The 17,118-nt window shown below is 46.1% G+C and overlaps 1 protein-coding gene across 1 annotated transcript in view; it reads right to left on the bottom strand.

Annotated features, from left to right (window-relative positions):
* CASQ2 (calsequestrin 2) overlaps positions 1-15,239 on the bottom strand; it is a 63,822-nt gene extending 48,583 nt beyond the window's left edge. The window contains exon 1 of the mRNA XM_019457942.2: positions 14,777-15,239. Coding sequence (XP_019313487.1) covers positions 14,777-15,010 — 234 coding nt within the window. The 5' untranslated portion in view covers positions 15,011-15,239. The remainder of the gene's footprint in view (positions 1-14,776) is intronic.
* Between the last annotated feature and the right edge of the window lie 1,879 nt (positions 15,240-17,118).

Here is a 17,118-nt window from a genome sequence, read left to right as displayed (position 1 = left end):
CAAAAACAAAACTGAACTCATAGATACAGAGAACAGATGGGTGGTTGCCAGAGGTGGTGTGGCGGGGAGGGGGGTGGCTGAAATCAATGAAGGGGGTCAAAAGGTACAAATGTCCACTAATAAGACAAATAAGTCCTGGAGGTGTAATATAGAGCATAATGGGTATAGTTTTGTATATATATTATCCATATTTACATATATATTATATATGTTTATTTTATATATAATACTGTATTGTATATATATATATATATAATACTGTACTATATATATAAGTATATATATATATATATATATATATATACAATACTGTATTGTATGTCTGAAAGTTGCTAAGAGAATAGATCTGAAAGTTCTCACAAGGAAAAAATTAGCAACTATTTGTGGTGATGGATGTGTTAACTAAACTTACCACAGTGATCATTTCACAATATATACATGTATCAAACCATTATATTGTATACCTAAATCAAATACAATGTTATATGGCAGTTATATCTTAATAATAATTGTTTCATTGAATATTTTCATAAAACAAAAATAAGATATACTGAAGTCATCTGGTTACATTAACTGATGGAAGTGTTATATTACTGAATTCATCTGTAAAATGAAAATATGATAAACACTGCCATACTTTTCGCCTATCATTTAAATCCCAAATTCATAGGATATCACATTCATCTCCTGATTTTCAGGAAAATCTATTTATACAGCCAAAATCTGTTCTGAAAAGTAGAATAGTTACTGTCTTTTGTATCCGCACATTGAATATGTTACTATTTCACATCCATGTTGCACATGAAGTAACCTATAAATTGCAATTTTAAGGGACTATGGTAGGTACCATCTGTACAATATGGTGCACAAATTTCTCAATTAAGCACTTTCCTATGGAAATTTCATAAGGAAATTTCTGACTTTCCTTGAAGTATCAGAAGAGCTGGAACTACATCTCTACCTTTTAGTAGATAAAAACACCATTTGTTTTTTAAGTAAATGAATGAATGAAAGAGGAGGCTGCTTGGAAAAGGAGAGGCCCACTAGACTTTGAACAAGGAGAAGTGTGTGGATAGGCAGAGGAGAGCAGCGAGGGCATCTCAGGAAGACAAAATGGCAGAAGTGGAGGTTTGGAGATGCAGACGTGCAGAGTGAGTGTAGAAGAGGCTGACTTACTTGAACAGAAAGCTTATTTGAGGGCACTGAATGGAGTGGTGTATTTAAGGTACACAAGAGAAAGAGTGTAAAGGATGTGAATATTAGGACGAGCAGTTCTGAGTTGGGGGTGTTTGGGTAAGAGAACGATATGACTAATTTGAGCTTGAGGAGGGTTGATCTGAGGGCATAGCCCGGACAGACAGAAAGAAGAGTGGAAAGGAAAGGTGACCAGCTGAGAGGCTGATGCCATTGTCTGCATGGGAGATGACTGATCTTAGACTGAGGCAGCAGCAGTGGGTGGAGTGGTGATGCTACAAGCGAAGAGTCCATCAGACTGGCCACTCTTCCATGGCTTTGGAGAGAGAAGGGAGGGAGACCACACAAAAAGAGGAGGCAAGATGACTCCAGGGTCTCCAGCCAGGGAACGGGGTGAAGGACAAAACAATGGCATCAGGAGGGCATGCCAGAACCAGAGGCAGGGTTCTCAGCTTGGATTTAGATGCAATGCGTTCATGGCAAAGTCCAGCCAAGAGCTCGAGGTGTCAAGCTGGCGCTCAGGGGGGAGAGGGCCCAAATGGAGTGGTGGAGGTGAGAGGTGGAAGTTTAAGGGTGGGTGGCATCTTCAGGGACAACAGTGGGTAAGGAAACCACAGGGTCAAAGACTGACCACCTCATAGGAAGCAAGAGCAGGAAGACAGAGGAGCCTGCTCTGGAGGTGGAGAGGAGTAGGGGGCAGAAATCAGAGAAGGACAGGGAGTGTAGTGACTCCAAAGTCATGAGAGGAGAGTGGCTTGAGAAGAAGCAGGTGGTCGGTTCGAATATTGCAGGGAGGAGTCATGGACAGTAGGACCACCATGAGGTCTCCTTTCAGGACTGGTAAGTCACTGGTGACCTTTTAGAGAAGAGCTGGGCCAGGAGCCAAAGCACTGGGAGTTAAGCATTTGAGTGGGTGGCAAGGACATGTTAGAGCAGGTGTGGATCACTTGTTTAAGAAGTTTGCCCATGAAAGGTAGGAGAGAGTGGCACAGCAGCACTGGGGGGCACGTCGTGTGGGGCACGTCCCGTGGGCCTCAGGACAGCATATGCGGAACACCAGGGCCCCATATTTGTCCCTCCAAGTCCAGTCCCTTTGTGGCATGCCTCACCTCCAGGGACTGATTGAAGAAAGCTACATTCATACTGCATTTCATGGTCAGTGGGAAGGTGGGGAAGGCATGGGGTAACAGAGGAAAGACAGTGGCTCCATTAAAGGGAACTGAGTGTGTGTGGGGGATACCTTCTGTAAAGTCAAGAATCCGAAGAAAAGGGAGGACTGAGGAGCCTGGGGAAAAGTATCACTGATCTTTGCTCCAAGTGAACGTCCCTCAGGCCAGTCATTAAAAATACCCTGGCTGCAATCCTGTTCTTCCCATGTAAGCCAAGAAGCAAACTGTTTTCACCCACTGTCCCTGATACCATCTGGCAACGTGTCAAGCAATTCAACAACTGTGTGTCCTCCCTTGAAACCGGAGAGCTGATGTTTATCCCCGGTAATCTCCTGTCACTTTCCACCACCCTCAAATGAGGCCCGGGCTATGTATAGCTGGGCATTGCACGTGATGTCTCCACGCGGGGGGGCAGGCAAGGGAATGGAGCAGCTATTTTATGAGAGTGAAGTAAATATTGGGGCCTGTTGGGGCTGGAATGGGTGGCCTCTGATTATTGGGGTAAGAGGGGAGCTGTTGACTGTTTTATTGGCACCGTGAGGCTCTCACTTTGCTCAATGCCAAGGAAGAAACCCAAGGGCCAAGGCTGTGTGTTTTACACTCTGCCATGTTGAGAGCAGTATAGCAACTATAATAAAAGTATCACCCATTGGGTGTTCGTTCTATGCTCCAAGGCCTTGCATGAATTATCTTATTGAATCTTCCCCAAACCCACATAAGAGTAGAAGTTTGCAGATGAGGAAATGGAGGCATAGAGAGGTCAAACAACTTGCCTAAGGCCACACAGTGCTTAAGTAACATAGCTGGGCTCCCGACCTGACACCGTGGCTCCGGAGCCCCGGCTCTCACCCATTACATTCTACTCCTGCACCTGGGTCTTAGAGAAACCCAGGCTCCAGTCATCAGCTGTGAGACTCTGAGCAGATCACAACTTCTCCCATCTCAACTTTCTAGTCTACAGATGAGATCTCATTCTTGTAGAGGTTACATGGGAGCAAGTGCTTAAGGAAGGTTTGTTCCCTCTAAAGTCACTTGGGGCAACACCATGACATTGAGCTGGTAGTCAGTGAATCCGAGCCCACATCAGCATTACTTGGAGGAAGGTCTCGTGAAAACACAGATTTCCTGGGCCCACCTCAGAGTTTTTGACTCATCAGGTCTGGGATGGGATTTGTGACATGCACTTGCATTCATGACGAGAAATGCATCCCTGGTGACGCTGATGCTGCTGGTCCCAGGCCCACACGTTGAGAACCACTGCTTACAACGGTCTCTAGTCTATAATCACAATCTTTTATCACATAGCATCTTGCGATGTCCATACAGACTGAATGAGAAAGGCCAGGTTTTTCCCTTTTCACACTAAAAACATTGTTGCAATGGAATTTTTTTTAAAAAATGTCTTTGACTGACATGGGACCAGGCCGCGCCCTTTAACCTTGTTCTCAGTGGGGTTCTGTTGTGCCCCAGAGGCTGTGAAAATGACATCTGGCAGTCCCGGACCTGACCTCTTCTGTAGCTCCCTCCTCAGCCTGCCTTAGAAGGGAGTCCCACAAAGTAGTCACTATGTTCTGGAAGCCAGAGAGACACCAGCCCTTTTCTTTTTAAATTTTTTAAAAATGTTTTTATGTTAGAGAGAGAGAGAGAGAGAGAGAGAGAGAGAGTGCATGAGCACAAGAGGTGGGGGACAGAGAGAGAGAGACAAGAATCTGAAGCAGGCTCCAGGCTCTGAGCTGTCATCACAGAGCCTGACGCAGGGCTCAAACTCATGAGCCATGAGATCATGACCTGAGCTGAAGTTGGACGCTTAACCAATGGGGCCCCAGAGACCAGCCGTTTTCTAACTAAAACTTCCATAGTTTGGTGCACCTCATCCAAAAACAAACAAACACACAATGCAAGAGGTGCTTCAGCTGACGGAGAAGCTTCCTAAAGATAAAACAATGAGCAGACCAGGAGCTCTTTGACTTGTCACTCCCAGAGCACGTGGTGAAAAGCAGAAGAGAAGCCTGTTGCTGCTTGGCTGAACCGTATCAAATGTCTGACCAGTGTCTGTTCTGCTAGCATCTGCTAATGACAACAAATAGCATGGATATCCAAAGCGTGGGGACAGCAACATGCTCTCACGTACCCAATAGTTTCAAGAACAGCCCTTTGTTGTGTGCCAAACATATGCCAGTCGCCTTACACATCCCCTTGTTTCTCTTTGTAAGAGCTCTGTGCTGAAGGTATTGCGGTTTCTAATTTTACAAAGGAAGGCTGGAGGAGTGAAGTGACCTGCCTGTGCAAGGACACTAGTGCAAGGACTCCAACCAGGTGGGTCTAACTCTGAGCTGTGTGCTTCTCTGCCAGGGGATGTTGAGGGCTCCCGTTTATGTGTTGTGTCCACTTTTTTCTTTGAGTCTGGGGGATGCTCTCATCTTCTTCATAAATAAATCGGGTGAGTGTGGTCAGATCTGTTTGGTGTCCTGAGCCAACTTGGCCGTGTGTGTCGGTGTGAGGTACAGGCAGGTGAGCATGTGAGGGAGTACCTGTTGGCTCGCCTGGCCCGCCTCCATGCCCAGCACACAGCAGATGGTGAGGAGAGGCCGGTCTGGCGTGGGGCACCGGGCAGCAGGCAGGCACTCCTGGAACAGGCTCTGCGGGCACTCAGAAGCGGGTCTGGCCGGCCCAGCCCAGCACGCTGCAAGATGGCGCACTGGCCATCTTCCTGCATGGCTGTCCAAAGAGAAATGGCTTATCTGGATAAAATCACATCCAGTTTTCAGAAGAGGGAGCCTCTGAGGCTTTTTTGTACAGACTCAATACTCTGGATGGCTGGCTTTCTTGGTGGAAGAAGTCATTTTAGATGCTAAGGCCGAGCTGTCAATTATACAAAAATCCTCCACACCAACCACTGAGACTCAAACTACAGGAGAGTGGGGCTGCTGCTTTTAAAGAAAAACCGAGTGATTCTGAAACATTTTATTTTTGACTTTTTATTTTACTGCTTTATCTTATGATAGTTTTATAGTGGTGAATTTCATGGTATCTCACGTCTCCATTTAAACATGTTTAACTTTGGGAGAAGGTCTACCTAAGGGATTTGATGGCCAGACTTGAGTAACATAGTGAGAGAAGAAACTTCCAGTGGTTTAGAAGTTCTGAGTCAACAGTGTGTTTTCCATTTCGTGAATCTCTGTTCCATCTCTATATGGAAGGAAGAATTTCACTGTCGTCAACTCAAGCCATGATCTTATAATAGCACTTCTGTCTTTCCAACATCTGCCCCTGGGAAGTGCACAGCAAACTCTCATCAAATATTTGGGCGGCACTTGGGCTCTAAGGAGATCTGCAATTTAAGAGTGGGCATGGTTATACATCGTGGGAGAGAGGACTGGCTTTATGTGAGGGTTTGTTCCCAAAGCCAAACCAAAATAAGCCTGACCTCATCCAGTTTTACAGAGGGCAGCAGGTGCAAGTTTGGAGAATGCCATTTTTGGGCAGTGAACAGTTGGAAGAAATACCTGAATCCTGTGTGTGTTGCTATTCTCTGCCCACAGTTCCCACATCATTCCATCTGTAGATTTACTCGACTCCAACAACTTAATTTTGCCTTCCTCTCCTGGGGTTTAGGAATGCAATCATGGGGACATTTGCCAGTGCTAAATAGGTTTGAAGGCAGGGTCAGCCTCACAGAGCCCAGAAGTTTCTGCCCATGCTGGATATATAGTTGGGACTGAGAGTCCTGTGGTTTAAAAAAAATCAGTTTTACCCCTATGTCAGTGGGATTAAGCAAAGATGACAAACAGGTCCCTGAATCTGACAGAGTCAACCTAATTTTATACTATTCCACTCAATGCTTTTTTGGAATAAATTTAATGTTAAAATGAGATCAAGGACAAATATATTTTCAATATAGGCAACACATTTATAATTGCTTGCCTTTCCCTCTCTTTCCATCCATCCATCCATCCATCCATCCATCCATCCATCCAGTGTTTTCTGGATTTTTATTAAATCCCAAGTAGGTGCTAAGCATTAGCCCATTTGCTCACACTGGTCACTTTGGTTCAACATAATCCAATTATACAATTAAATGTTGCTCAAGCATGGGTGAGAATCCAGAATACAAGCTAAAGACTCTTGTCCCTTTTTAAGTTGGCCTTGCTTACAAACACAAAGCAATCCTTTTCAGCTGTTCCTTGGTTTAGAGGAAGGAACATGTCATTTGGAGCCAAACAGACATGAATTCAAATCCTGATACATGCTCTGCCATTTTATAGCTTTGTGACCTTGGGCAGTCTACTTTCAGGATCAGTTCTTTGCACATGATGTGAACAAATGTTGTTAAGAGTTAAGTAAAGTAACATATATAAAGCGCCCATACTGGGTACGCTTCACGGTAAATTCATAACAAGTGCTATCTCCCGTCTCCTCCTTCTCTTCTGTTCACTTAACATTCACTCAACAAACACCATTGAGTGCCCACCATGAGTCAGATGCTAATGTAGGTGCTGGCATACAGCAATGAAGAGAACATTTTGCCTCTGCCTTTGTGGATTTACATTCTCTAAGGGCGTCACACAACGGGCACCGTGCCAGCCAAGCTCTATGGAGAAAAGACAGAGTAGGGAAGACAGGTCAAAAGGAGTGCTCAGAGAGTGATCTGTGTAGGAGGTCAGGGAAATAACTTCTTTCATAAGATGCCATTTAAGCAAAGAACTAAAGTTCTTTGAAGGTGAGTTCTTAGCATTAATGAAAGAACATCTCCTTAGCTGTAAGGGGCCATGCCATCTGCATTTTGTAAGGAAGCGGGTATGAATATTTGATGGATCAATGAAAGGGTGAATGTTTCTCTTTGGGGAACCATGGGCTAAGTTTCACATTATAGAACACTCACGAGTTTGCTATAACCAGTTTTCTCATAGTTTTCTGTTAAACATGGTAACACCTTAGTATGCCCTCTTCTCTAGGGTTCTCTGATTTGTCATTTCTTGGCAGAAAAGGGCAATGCAACACAGCAACCCAATAGATGTTTTTCGTCTTTTGAAGGTAAATGCTGGACCCTGACTGAAGATTACTTTCTGATCTGACCTTAGAAAACCCTGTAACTCAAAGGGAAACCTCTCAGGTAGGGTAAGGCTTCCCATGAGCCCAGTCATCCCCTTTTAAGGAGGTCCAAAGTTTCAATCACTGACTGTCAGAGAGGACAGTGGGAGTGCACTGGGAGGCTTGGGTGAGACCCAGAGCAGATTTGAATCTCTACAGCCCCAGTAGCCAACTTATCCCAGCAGTTCAAACCAGAGGTGTGCTAACCGGTCCAATAGCACTGGAGAGAGGCAAGAGACAAAGGGTCAAGCAATGACAACACGATTCTGGTCATCTAGAAAATTTCTCTAACCCAAGAGGCCAGTACTATGCTTTGGAAACTTTAACATGCCTATGAATCACTTGGGAAATGCCATTTAAATGGAACCAGCACCCAGGTGATGTCACTGGAACTGCTCTGGGTTCCACATTTTGAGCATCAAGTCTCAAGTGCCTGTAAACTTGGCTGCACGCGAGAATCACCCAGGGAGCTTTTAAATTCTGTAGTACATAGATATCATCTCTTACCTCATCATCAATGAAATCAGGATCTGGGAGGAGAAGACCCAGGCACCAGTATTTTTAACAATTTTGTGGTGATTCCAATATGCAGCCAAGGTTGAGACCTATTGCAACTGGCCAAGAACACGGTCTAAATTTCGAGCAACAGGTGAAGAGAATTAGCAGTTGATAAGCACTGGGTATATATTTCAGACCTTCAATTAGGCATCCTACATAGATGAACCTCCTAAACAGTAATCAGCATAACCAAATGATAATACCTGATACGTGTACAGCTTCTTATAATGTTATGAGAAATTTCCATTCATCTGCTTTCATTGAAGTCTTCTCATTCACTGATAGAAACTACGCGACTGGTTTAGCAGAGGAGCAAAACGCGGGGCTCATCTGTGACTTGCCCTGGATCCAAAAGCAAGTGTCTGGGAATTTCAGCACTCTGAACTCCAGTTGTCTGCTTTTCCTGAGCATGGCTCCCTCAACTGAGGTCAGGTGTAAGGGGACGGCCATGCTCAGAAAGCGCACACGAGAGTCACGTCAATGACACTGGGCGCACTGCCGGGTCTGAAGAGGTTGTGCTCCCAGCCGAAGATATTTCACCGATGTGCAAATCGATTAGGAGACTAGGTTCTGAATAGAGAAGGGAGCTCGGTCTGTTAGGGACCTTGGTAGACTCAGAGCAGCAGCAGCAAGAGATTTGCTTAAATAGTGGCAGAACCCAGAGGCCAACATGGCCCAGGATTCTGATCCTTGATTTTGCTACAGATGGTGGAACCGGCCTCCCCCAGCCCCACAGGGTCTCATGCATAATCTGTGCCAGAGTCACCATCTAAAATTATTGGAAAATAATCTGCTTACCAGTCCTGGAAAATTGGTCATAACAACAGGCTGTCTTCTTCCTGGTGGATAGGCCATTTCCAATAATTTTATGTGACCATCCTGCAATCAATATCTAAGAGGGCCCAGGACAAAGCCACTGGGCAGATTGTGTGCGGATGGCAGCAACTTTCATGTGGTGAGTGGAAGTCGGACTTCCATAAGCAGGAAGAAGAGAAGGTCCCCAGAGGGGGACACAGAGGAGCAGCCTCGGACCTCACACCCCAGCTGAGGCCTGTTGAAAATAACAGGAATACCAAGTCAACCTGGCATGAAACTACCAGGATGGTGTGGCTGTTCCTGCAGGACCCTGGGCCGCCTGCCCTAGGGACTGCCTAAGGGACCTAGCTCCCCCTCAGCAACTGAGCCGGTTTTCACTGTTCACAATGAGGAAGGCACAGCTCGTTCATCACTCGTTCACTGGCTCACTTGTTGATTTATTCATGCTAATGTTACTCAGAGTCTGGTAAGAGCAGTGGGTATTTGGTGAATTAATATTTCTGTTCAGGGATTCACGATACTTATTTTCATGTTCCAAATCGCTCAGTAACTTGCCTGAGAAGATCCCCCAAGGCTTCTCCTAATCCAATAAATATATATCGGTTATGGGTTGGCCTGTTTGCATGCTCCCACAAAACACATGTACACACTTAATAGTATCAGCTTTGAACATGAGGGGTGCCTGGGTGGCTCGGTAGGCTGGGTGTCTGCACTGTGACTGAAAATGTGGAAGGGGTCTAGTTAATAAACGGTGTTGGCGAAAAAGCTTAGTGCATCAGGCACGGACTTGGCAAAGCCCGGGAGAGCAGAGGGAGAGCTGAACATGGGGAGGGGGTGCTTCAAGAATCTGTGATCATGGGCAAGCCACTCGTCCTCTCTGGGGCTTAGCTGCCTACGAAAAAGCAACATGGCACCGTGTCACAAATCCGGAGCTCTCTGAAAGTGGCCTGGTGTCCTCAGTCTATGAAGTGATAGGGTTAGGCTGGGGCCGTCTAAAATCGTGACTCAAGAGTGGAGTGCGGACTGCAAGTTGCCGGTATTTGTGAAGTACTTCCTGTTTGCCAGAAGCTGTGCTCTTGCCAAGCCACCACCGCCGTCTCCACATCACCAACATGGAGCCCGAACGCAGAGGGGCATCCTCCTTGGGAACGGGGCCCCAGGTCTACCTGACTCGGAAGCCCATGTTAGAGCGCACCACTTCTCAAGTATTTCGACCCAAGACAGATGGGTGATGTTGGAGGACTTTCTGTGACACCCTTTCTAGGGCGCGTGATAGCAGCAGTAACTTGCACGGCAGTTTCAAAGGAAAAGTAGAAGCAAGAAACAAAAGGACAAGGAGGAATCAAAATCACCGGGCACGTCCTCCTCCTGTGCTTGAGTCCGGTGAGGCTAACAGAATCTGGCTGCTGTGGTGTAACTCAGTTATGGTCTGGGCTGAAGCTGAAGGAAACAGCATACAGCATGGCAACTCCCTTTATAATTGTGTTGACACCTCAACAGGAAAATGGGGGAAAGGCACTGAAGAATAATTCATGGGAGAAAGAAATATAAATGGCAGATAATTTTATGGGAACATTCCATCTCGCTAAAAATCAAAGAATTTTCATTAACACTACAATGAAAACCTCAACAGACAAAGATTTTTAAAACTGAAAATTGTGTCAACATCCCCAAATGGACAACTTATCTTAAGAATATGCATGGTCATACCATGGAGTGCTAGGCCAGCCTTAACATTGTTTGTCAAGAATATTAAACTCTTTCGTGACACAGAAATACAATGTACTGAAGTGAAAAAAGCAGGAAACAAAACTGTAGAATCGGTATAAACCCACTGAAAACTGTACGTTTACATATAGACAGAAAGTATGGGGGAGAAATCTATCAGAACGTGAACCGTGTTGCTTTCTGGGTGGATGCTTTTATTGCCTTCTTTTTCCTTTTCCATATATTCCAACATTTCTAAGTGAGCGTGTGCTATTTTGTGGATAAAATGCCCAACCAGGAAGCGGGATTCCCAGCTGCCTGAGTCCTGTCACTACAAAGCCACGGCTATGAAGTAAAGGTTCAGAACAATCTAGATGGTGTTCAAAGAGAACGTTTCATCGAACATGGCATCCATTCAGCCAGCCTCTACAGAACTTCTCTATAGAACTAGCTACCACGCACTGCCCCTGGTGCCCTCCAGAGCCAGACCCTGGCCAAACTGGAAAGCAGTTTGAGCTCGGTGTCACCTGGTGACATTTAATTTGCCCTTTTTCTGCCCAAGCTTTCAGTGACTTTCTATTCTTTCCCTACTCCTCTTCCCCCTTGTCAAACCCTGTTCCCGCACGGGACTCAAACGTGGTCAGATGCAGGTATAAGGGACTGGCAACATTTTAAAGGACTGCTACTCTCAGAGGGGCTTAACTGTGTTTGGAGAAAAATCCTCCCCTAGAGGAATGAGACCCTCATGGGCAAATTTTAGGAAAATTGGGTGGGAAGATCCCCGAGGGCTGTCAAATCCTTGCTCTTGCGGTTCCCTCCCCAGCCCTTGCTTATTGGCCTGGTAAATTTTCCTCGTTTTCACAAACCAGTTCTTCCTTGTTACACCTTCTGTGTCTCTCCCTGGGAAGCAGGGCCCTTGCTCTTTGTGCTCTGGGAGTACCTTCTAAGTTGCTCTACTCTTAACAGTGACCCCATTGCACTATAGTTTTTTATTTGCCCTTCTTCCATAATAGGTCAAGAGCCACCTGAGGGTCTCATTTTCCTGTGTCCACAGCATCTATCCCAAGACCCAACATCTAAGTAACAGACAGATGACTGATTGATCAGCATTCAAGACCCTGAGCCAGGGAGTGACCTGCTCACCCTGTGGAGGGGGATGTTTCTGGGTCATTTTTCTTGTCATCCCTTAGAATGGCAGGCAAAGTATACACAGATGACCACAGTTCCTCTGGGTTTTTAGCAGAATGGGGTGGGCCTTACATGACAGGTTATGAGCTCCTAATCCCTAAAGATGTCTCAGGTGTTTCAACTGGGGGATAGCAACTAATAACGGTAGAATGAAATCAACTTAATAGGTTGGAATCAATATTTTTTTTAATGAAGACAAACAGAATAGACTAGAACAGAAAGAATAAAACAGAAGACAAAATAATTTTGTTAAAAACCCAAGTATTTCTCCAAATAATAATTAGTATTGTCCCATGAAATCTGTGTTTCCGTTGTGTATGTGTCCCTGATTACTAGGTTGTGGTGAATTATGACACAGAGATACCAGAAGCCACCTTCCTGAACTGGCTGGAGGAGAGGAGCCAACTGTCCCCTGCACTGTCTGCCCATGGCTGAGACCTCACTTCCTGTGGACATTGGCTGGGGGCTGCGTCCTTGCCTCTTATCCCCCTAAAGCCACCGCGCTGGAACAGGCAGCATACTTTCCTTCATGCAGGTCTCAGGTCCAGGGAATTCAGAGGACAAAATAACTGTTTTGACTATGAAGAAAATGTAGAGGCTTAAATCACTCTCTTTCTACCCATGGGATTCTTGGAATCAGTTTTGTCCTGGACTCTGAGAAAGAGCCTGCACCTGACAGGTACCCCCAACACCCCGAAAACCTCCCTCCATTCTCACCCCCCACCTCCATCCTCACTAAGGGAGCATGGTCTCCTGCCTGGTCGGGGCATCTGCATAAGTAGTGCCTCCCTCCAGGGCTATGCGCTTCTCAACCGTGAGTGTGATACAGCTGGCCTCACCAGGTCTGGGCCCACGGCAGAGCAACTCTAAGGCAGACTCAAAGCGATCCTCAACAGAGTATCTAGCAGCTAACTGAACTCTGTCTCATTTGGTTCTAGCAATATTGCAGTGCAGGGGCTAAGACCACCTTTGCCTGCACTAGTTGGGTGACCCGGGGCAACTTACCTTCTCTGTGCCTCAGTATCCCCCTATAAAATGGGGATGGGAACTGTACCTATGTCACAGAAATACTGTAAGGATTAAACTAGCTAACATATACAAAGTGCTTAGAACCGTCTCTGTAAACAGTAAGCATTCACTAAATCTTAATTATTGTTACATAATTATCTCTTAAGCATGTATGATGGTTTTTTCTATATTTATAGATGAGAAAATGAGACCCAGAGGAATTAAGCAACGTGCCCTATGTCATGTGCCCAGGAAAGGCAAAGCCAGAATATAAATCTAGATCTCCCAACCCCAAGTTCTGTGTCCTTCTTCCCCTAAGGATGCCCACCTCAGTTTTAGCACCTTGCAGTGCATCAACTATGTCCTTTGGGTCTCTGCCAGGCACTCTTGGATCAAAGGGGCGTGAAGGGATGGTGAGCCCAGGGGAAAGTGCCTTCTCAGGGCCCTAGGTCTTTGCGGGAGATACATTCTTGGGGGAGAGTATGTGTACATGTGTGCATGTGTATGTGTGTGTGCACATGTGTTGTAATATGATGGGGCATCAGAAATGGGAAGTCATTGCTTGTACTGGCATTCTTTTTGAGTTCCAGGCTGCCAGACAGTGATGAGCATATAGGGTAGGATCTTTATGCCTTCAATTAACTTTTTCAGTCTCTCAATAACTGAGTACGGCAGTTTGAGACAGAGACAATGATATGAGCGAGAATTTCAGGGGCTGAGTAGCAGCTATGCTATACGTCCTGGTTTTTTTCCAGCCTGCAATGTTCCCATAGATAGCACAAAGATCTAAAAACTGTTCCTGCTTTCTCTTTGCATGCAACCCACAAGATGAACGTCCACTTGCAGCCCCCAGGATAAGCCTGAGACAAAACATAATGGTAGTGGTGATATTTTTTAAACGCTTAGTTTTTTGTCAACCTGAGCTCTCTGTAATGACCAGACTGCCACATATAAGTGCTCTGAGAATAGGTGCTTGTATGATGATCGGGAGACACTTAGGATTCTGAAGTACTTTAAAGTATCCAACATATTTGACTATATGTCACATGGTTTTCATGGAGTTTATTTGAATCTTTTTTTTTAAGATTAAAATCTATATGAGTTTCATACATGGTAACTCTCGTAATCACAATATTTGATTAAGCTGAGCTTTCTGAGGTGCTAGTTAACAAGCTGCTGTAATTCTCAAATGTCTCTTTCCACAGGTTTGTGCCTGGGCTGGGCACGGGGCTGATAAGGGATCTTGGTGACTACTAGAATTCCTGGCACTCACAGGTGCTCCTGAAGTGTAAGTGACCTTACACTGTCCAGGAGGCGCTGCAGGAATTGGCCCTGGAGCCCTCACCAAGGATTAGAGGATGGGCCCCACAGTGCCAGGCTTAACAGACAGGCCATGTAATGCAGATAAAACAAGAACTGACTTCAGCATCTGCCCTGAACTCACACCAAGAACTTTCTGAGGCAAAAAAAAAAATCCCTCCCGTTAATTAGTGAACGTGCAGCTAAAGATCTTCACACATGTACACTGTGCAATGTTGACTGAACCCAGATCACAAGAGACGAAGATCACTTAGTGATATTCCCCGGCTGACCCATGGAGAGAAGCAAGGTCAAAAGCCTCCTGTCTCTCCAGGATTGCGGCAAAAGTTCAGGGAGCAGAGGGTGGGGAGTTAGCACACCGAATGAAACCAAAATCGTCTCTGAATTGCATTTCACCAAGCCACTTAACCAAACTTTTAAAATTATCTCAGAAAAATAGTTGCTGGGACTATTGCCCTTGAAAACCCAAGAGGACCATCGTGGGACAGGTTTTAAATCAGACCCATGCATTGTGCAACACATTCGATTGTCCCTATTTTAGGAGTCAGGCCCCACCCTGCGTTGTTCACACACCCCAGCTTTGCAACAAAAATATCTTCAGATTCACATGACTAAAATGCAGCCGGACTTCAGGACACAGTCTCTGCTCCTGCGTTCCCACATCCCCAGGCCGCTGGCCAGCCCGTGCTTGCTGGGACAAGGTGGTCAGCATGCCCCCTGCTTACCTCCAGCACAATTTCTTTCAGTTGGAACTGTTTCTGCGCGACTTTGTCTGAAGACACGGGCTCGTGGTAGTAGAGGCAGAGCAAGTCATATTTCTTCAAAACCTGCTTGAAGTTCTTCTCAGTGAGGCTTACCACGCGGTCCTTGCCATCATACGTGGGGAAGTTGAGTCCCTCTTCTGCCCTGCAGGAGGACAGCAGGTAGACCCCCACGATGAACAGGTGCGTTCTCTTCATCTGGGAACGGTTTTCGTTTCACTTTCCCAGAAAGACTGAGGGCAGGAAAGTGGCCGGAAGACTCTCAGAGGTCTGGTTGCAAGAAGCGGGGGAGCAGAGAGGCAGATTTGGTCCCTCCTCTCTATCCCTCCTGGGCCCGGAGGACCAACTCTCCACTGCCTGGGCTCCAGCTACTGGTACTCCTGGGCACAGGACACAGGCGTGCGGAGACTGAGGGCCGGGCCGGGCCAGGCCCCAGATACCTCGCATAACTGGGCCCAGCCCCTGTCTCATCAGGAACTCCATTTTTAGGATGCAGTTGTCTCAGGCTAAAAATAAATCATGCAATGAATAAAAAAAAAGTTAGATATGACACTGTTGAGGGATTCGCTGATACAGTTTGTCAGAGGGGTAGCAAGGGAGGAGGCAGGAGGGAAGGAGGAGAACTCGTGCACAAGGAATAAGGAGGACAGCAAGGTCAGGGAAGAGAAACTCAAGAAGGAGGGAGAAAAGATGAGAGGGGAGAGAGATGGGACCGTAAACGAGACCAGCTAGTGGAGACGTCTGCATGTACACAGGGCCACCCAGGCCTCGGAATCGTTCAATTAAGGAGAGAAGTCAGCCTGTCCCCTCTGGGTGGGCTGCCTGTCCCCCTACGTACTCACTGCTCACACAGTCCAGTCCAGGCGGACTTCACGTTCTGCACCTGCCTTTCCCTGCCCCCCATCCTCTCTTCTTGGGAACTGGGCCCCGGGTGGCCTCTGTGCCATGCTCACATGGCCCTGACAGGCACTGGGCAAGAGATACAGGGACACCCTCCCTGTCAGACCCCCCGCCCTGGGGCCTCAGTTCCTCTCCTTCCACTCCTGCCCACAGCTGAACACTGCTGACACCAGGAAAACCCATCTCCATTTTAAAATAAATTTAAAATACTTTAAATAAAGTAAAAGTTCAACAGTCTTCCTCAGAAACTCTCTTAGATTAAACTCTCTTAGATTATGACAGACCATCTCTGTTATATCTCTTTTTTTTACCTTAACCCCTAATGTGTCATTTTTGTCCCTTTCCTCTTCATTAGAGACGGACTGGTACACAGAGTCTGGAAGTTGGACAGATGACAGTTCCAATCCCCGTTCTGCCTTTTAATGGCTGGGTGCACTTTGAGGCGTCACTCACTCTCTCTGGTTCTCAGTTCCTCCCCCTGCCTTGTCACATGAGGATAATTATGACTATATTGTAAGGTTTGGAACACAGAGATGGAAAAGCATTGTACAAAGCAGGTGCGTGGTAGCTATTATACTTACTTCATTCTCACTGGAGATGGTGGAACATAGGTTATTATAAGACTTCTCAGTTTCTAATAATAGTGGTTTGTGAATCCTTTCCGGTCCACTTTCTCCTTGAACCAAGCAGGCAATTGGGGCAGAGTTGATAAGCGCTCATTTCACAGGTGAGCTAACTGAGATTCAGAGAGATCAGCAACTTGTCTGAAATAGCCTTCCTAACTGCCAGTGTGAGGATTCCAGGTACTGCTGGCTGCTTTAACTATGACTCAGGGCAATTTCTTAAGTGGTTCCTCGACCATCCTTTCTGGTCAAACAACAGCCCAGTCATGTCTTTCCACTCCTTAGAGTGGTCTATGGCTCTTAAAATTTGGACCAAAGTTTTGTCTTCCTTTGGTTGGAAAATCAGCTTTGGAAAGAGTGAGGACTCACTCATGCACAACATTTACAGAGGATTGAAGGAAAAGAGGTTTGTCACCCTATTCGAGGAAGACCAGGCCCCTCCTCTACATCCAGAGGGCCTTATGCTGAGAAGTAGGGTGACAAGGAGCTGTCAGGACACTTTCATGTCCAGGAAGCCAGGACCTTGGAGAACCCATCAGTGAAAACGTGAAAACCTTCAGTTCTTTCTAAAGGTGAATTCTCTCTGCTTTTAAAAATGGAGCCAAAAATAGCCATTCTAAGGCGTGGTTAACTTTCCAGGTCATTGGCAAGCACCAGAGATCTCTGCTTTCTTTAGAAAATTTCCCAGGAACAAGATTTCTGAGTGAAACAATGTATGTCTTGTCTTTTCCAGGTCAGTTTCCCAAACCTGTTCCCATTGTCTCAATCTCACCGGGTTACCTT

The sequence above is a fragment of the Panthera pardus genome, unplaced genomic scaffold (genome assembly GCF_024362965.1).
Source record: "Panthera pardus isolate Hobbes unplaced genomic scaffold, ASM2436296v1 HiC_scaffold_11, whole genome shotgun sequence".
Taxonomy (NCBI): Eukaryota; Metazoa; Chordata; class Mammalia; order Carnivora; family Felidae; genus Panthera; species Panthera pardus.
The sequence above is the reverse complement of the archived record's forward strand: the minus strand, read 5'-3'. Positions and strand labels throughout refer to the sequence as shown.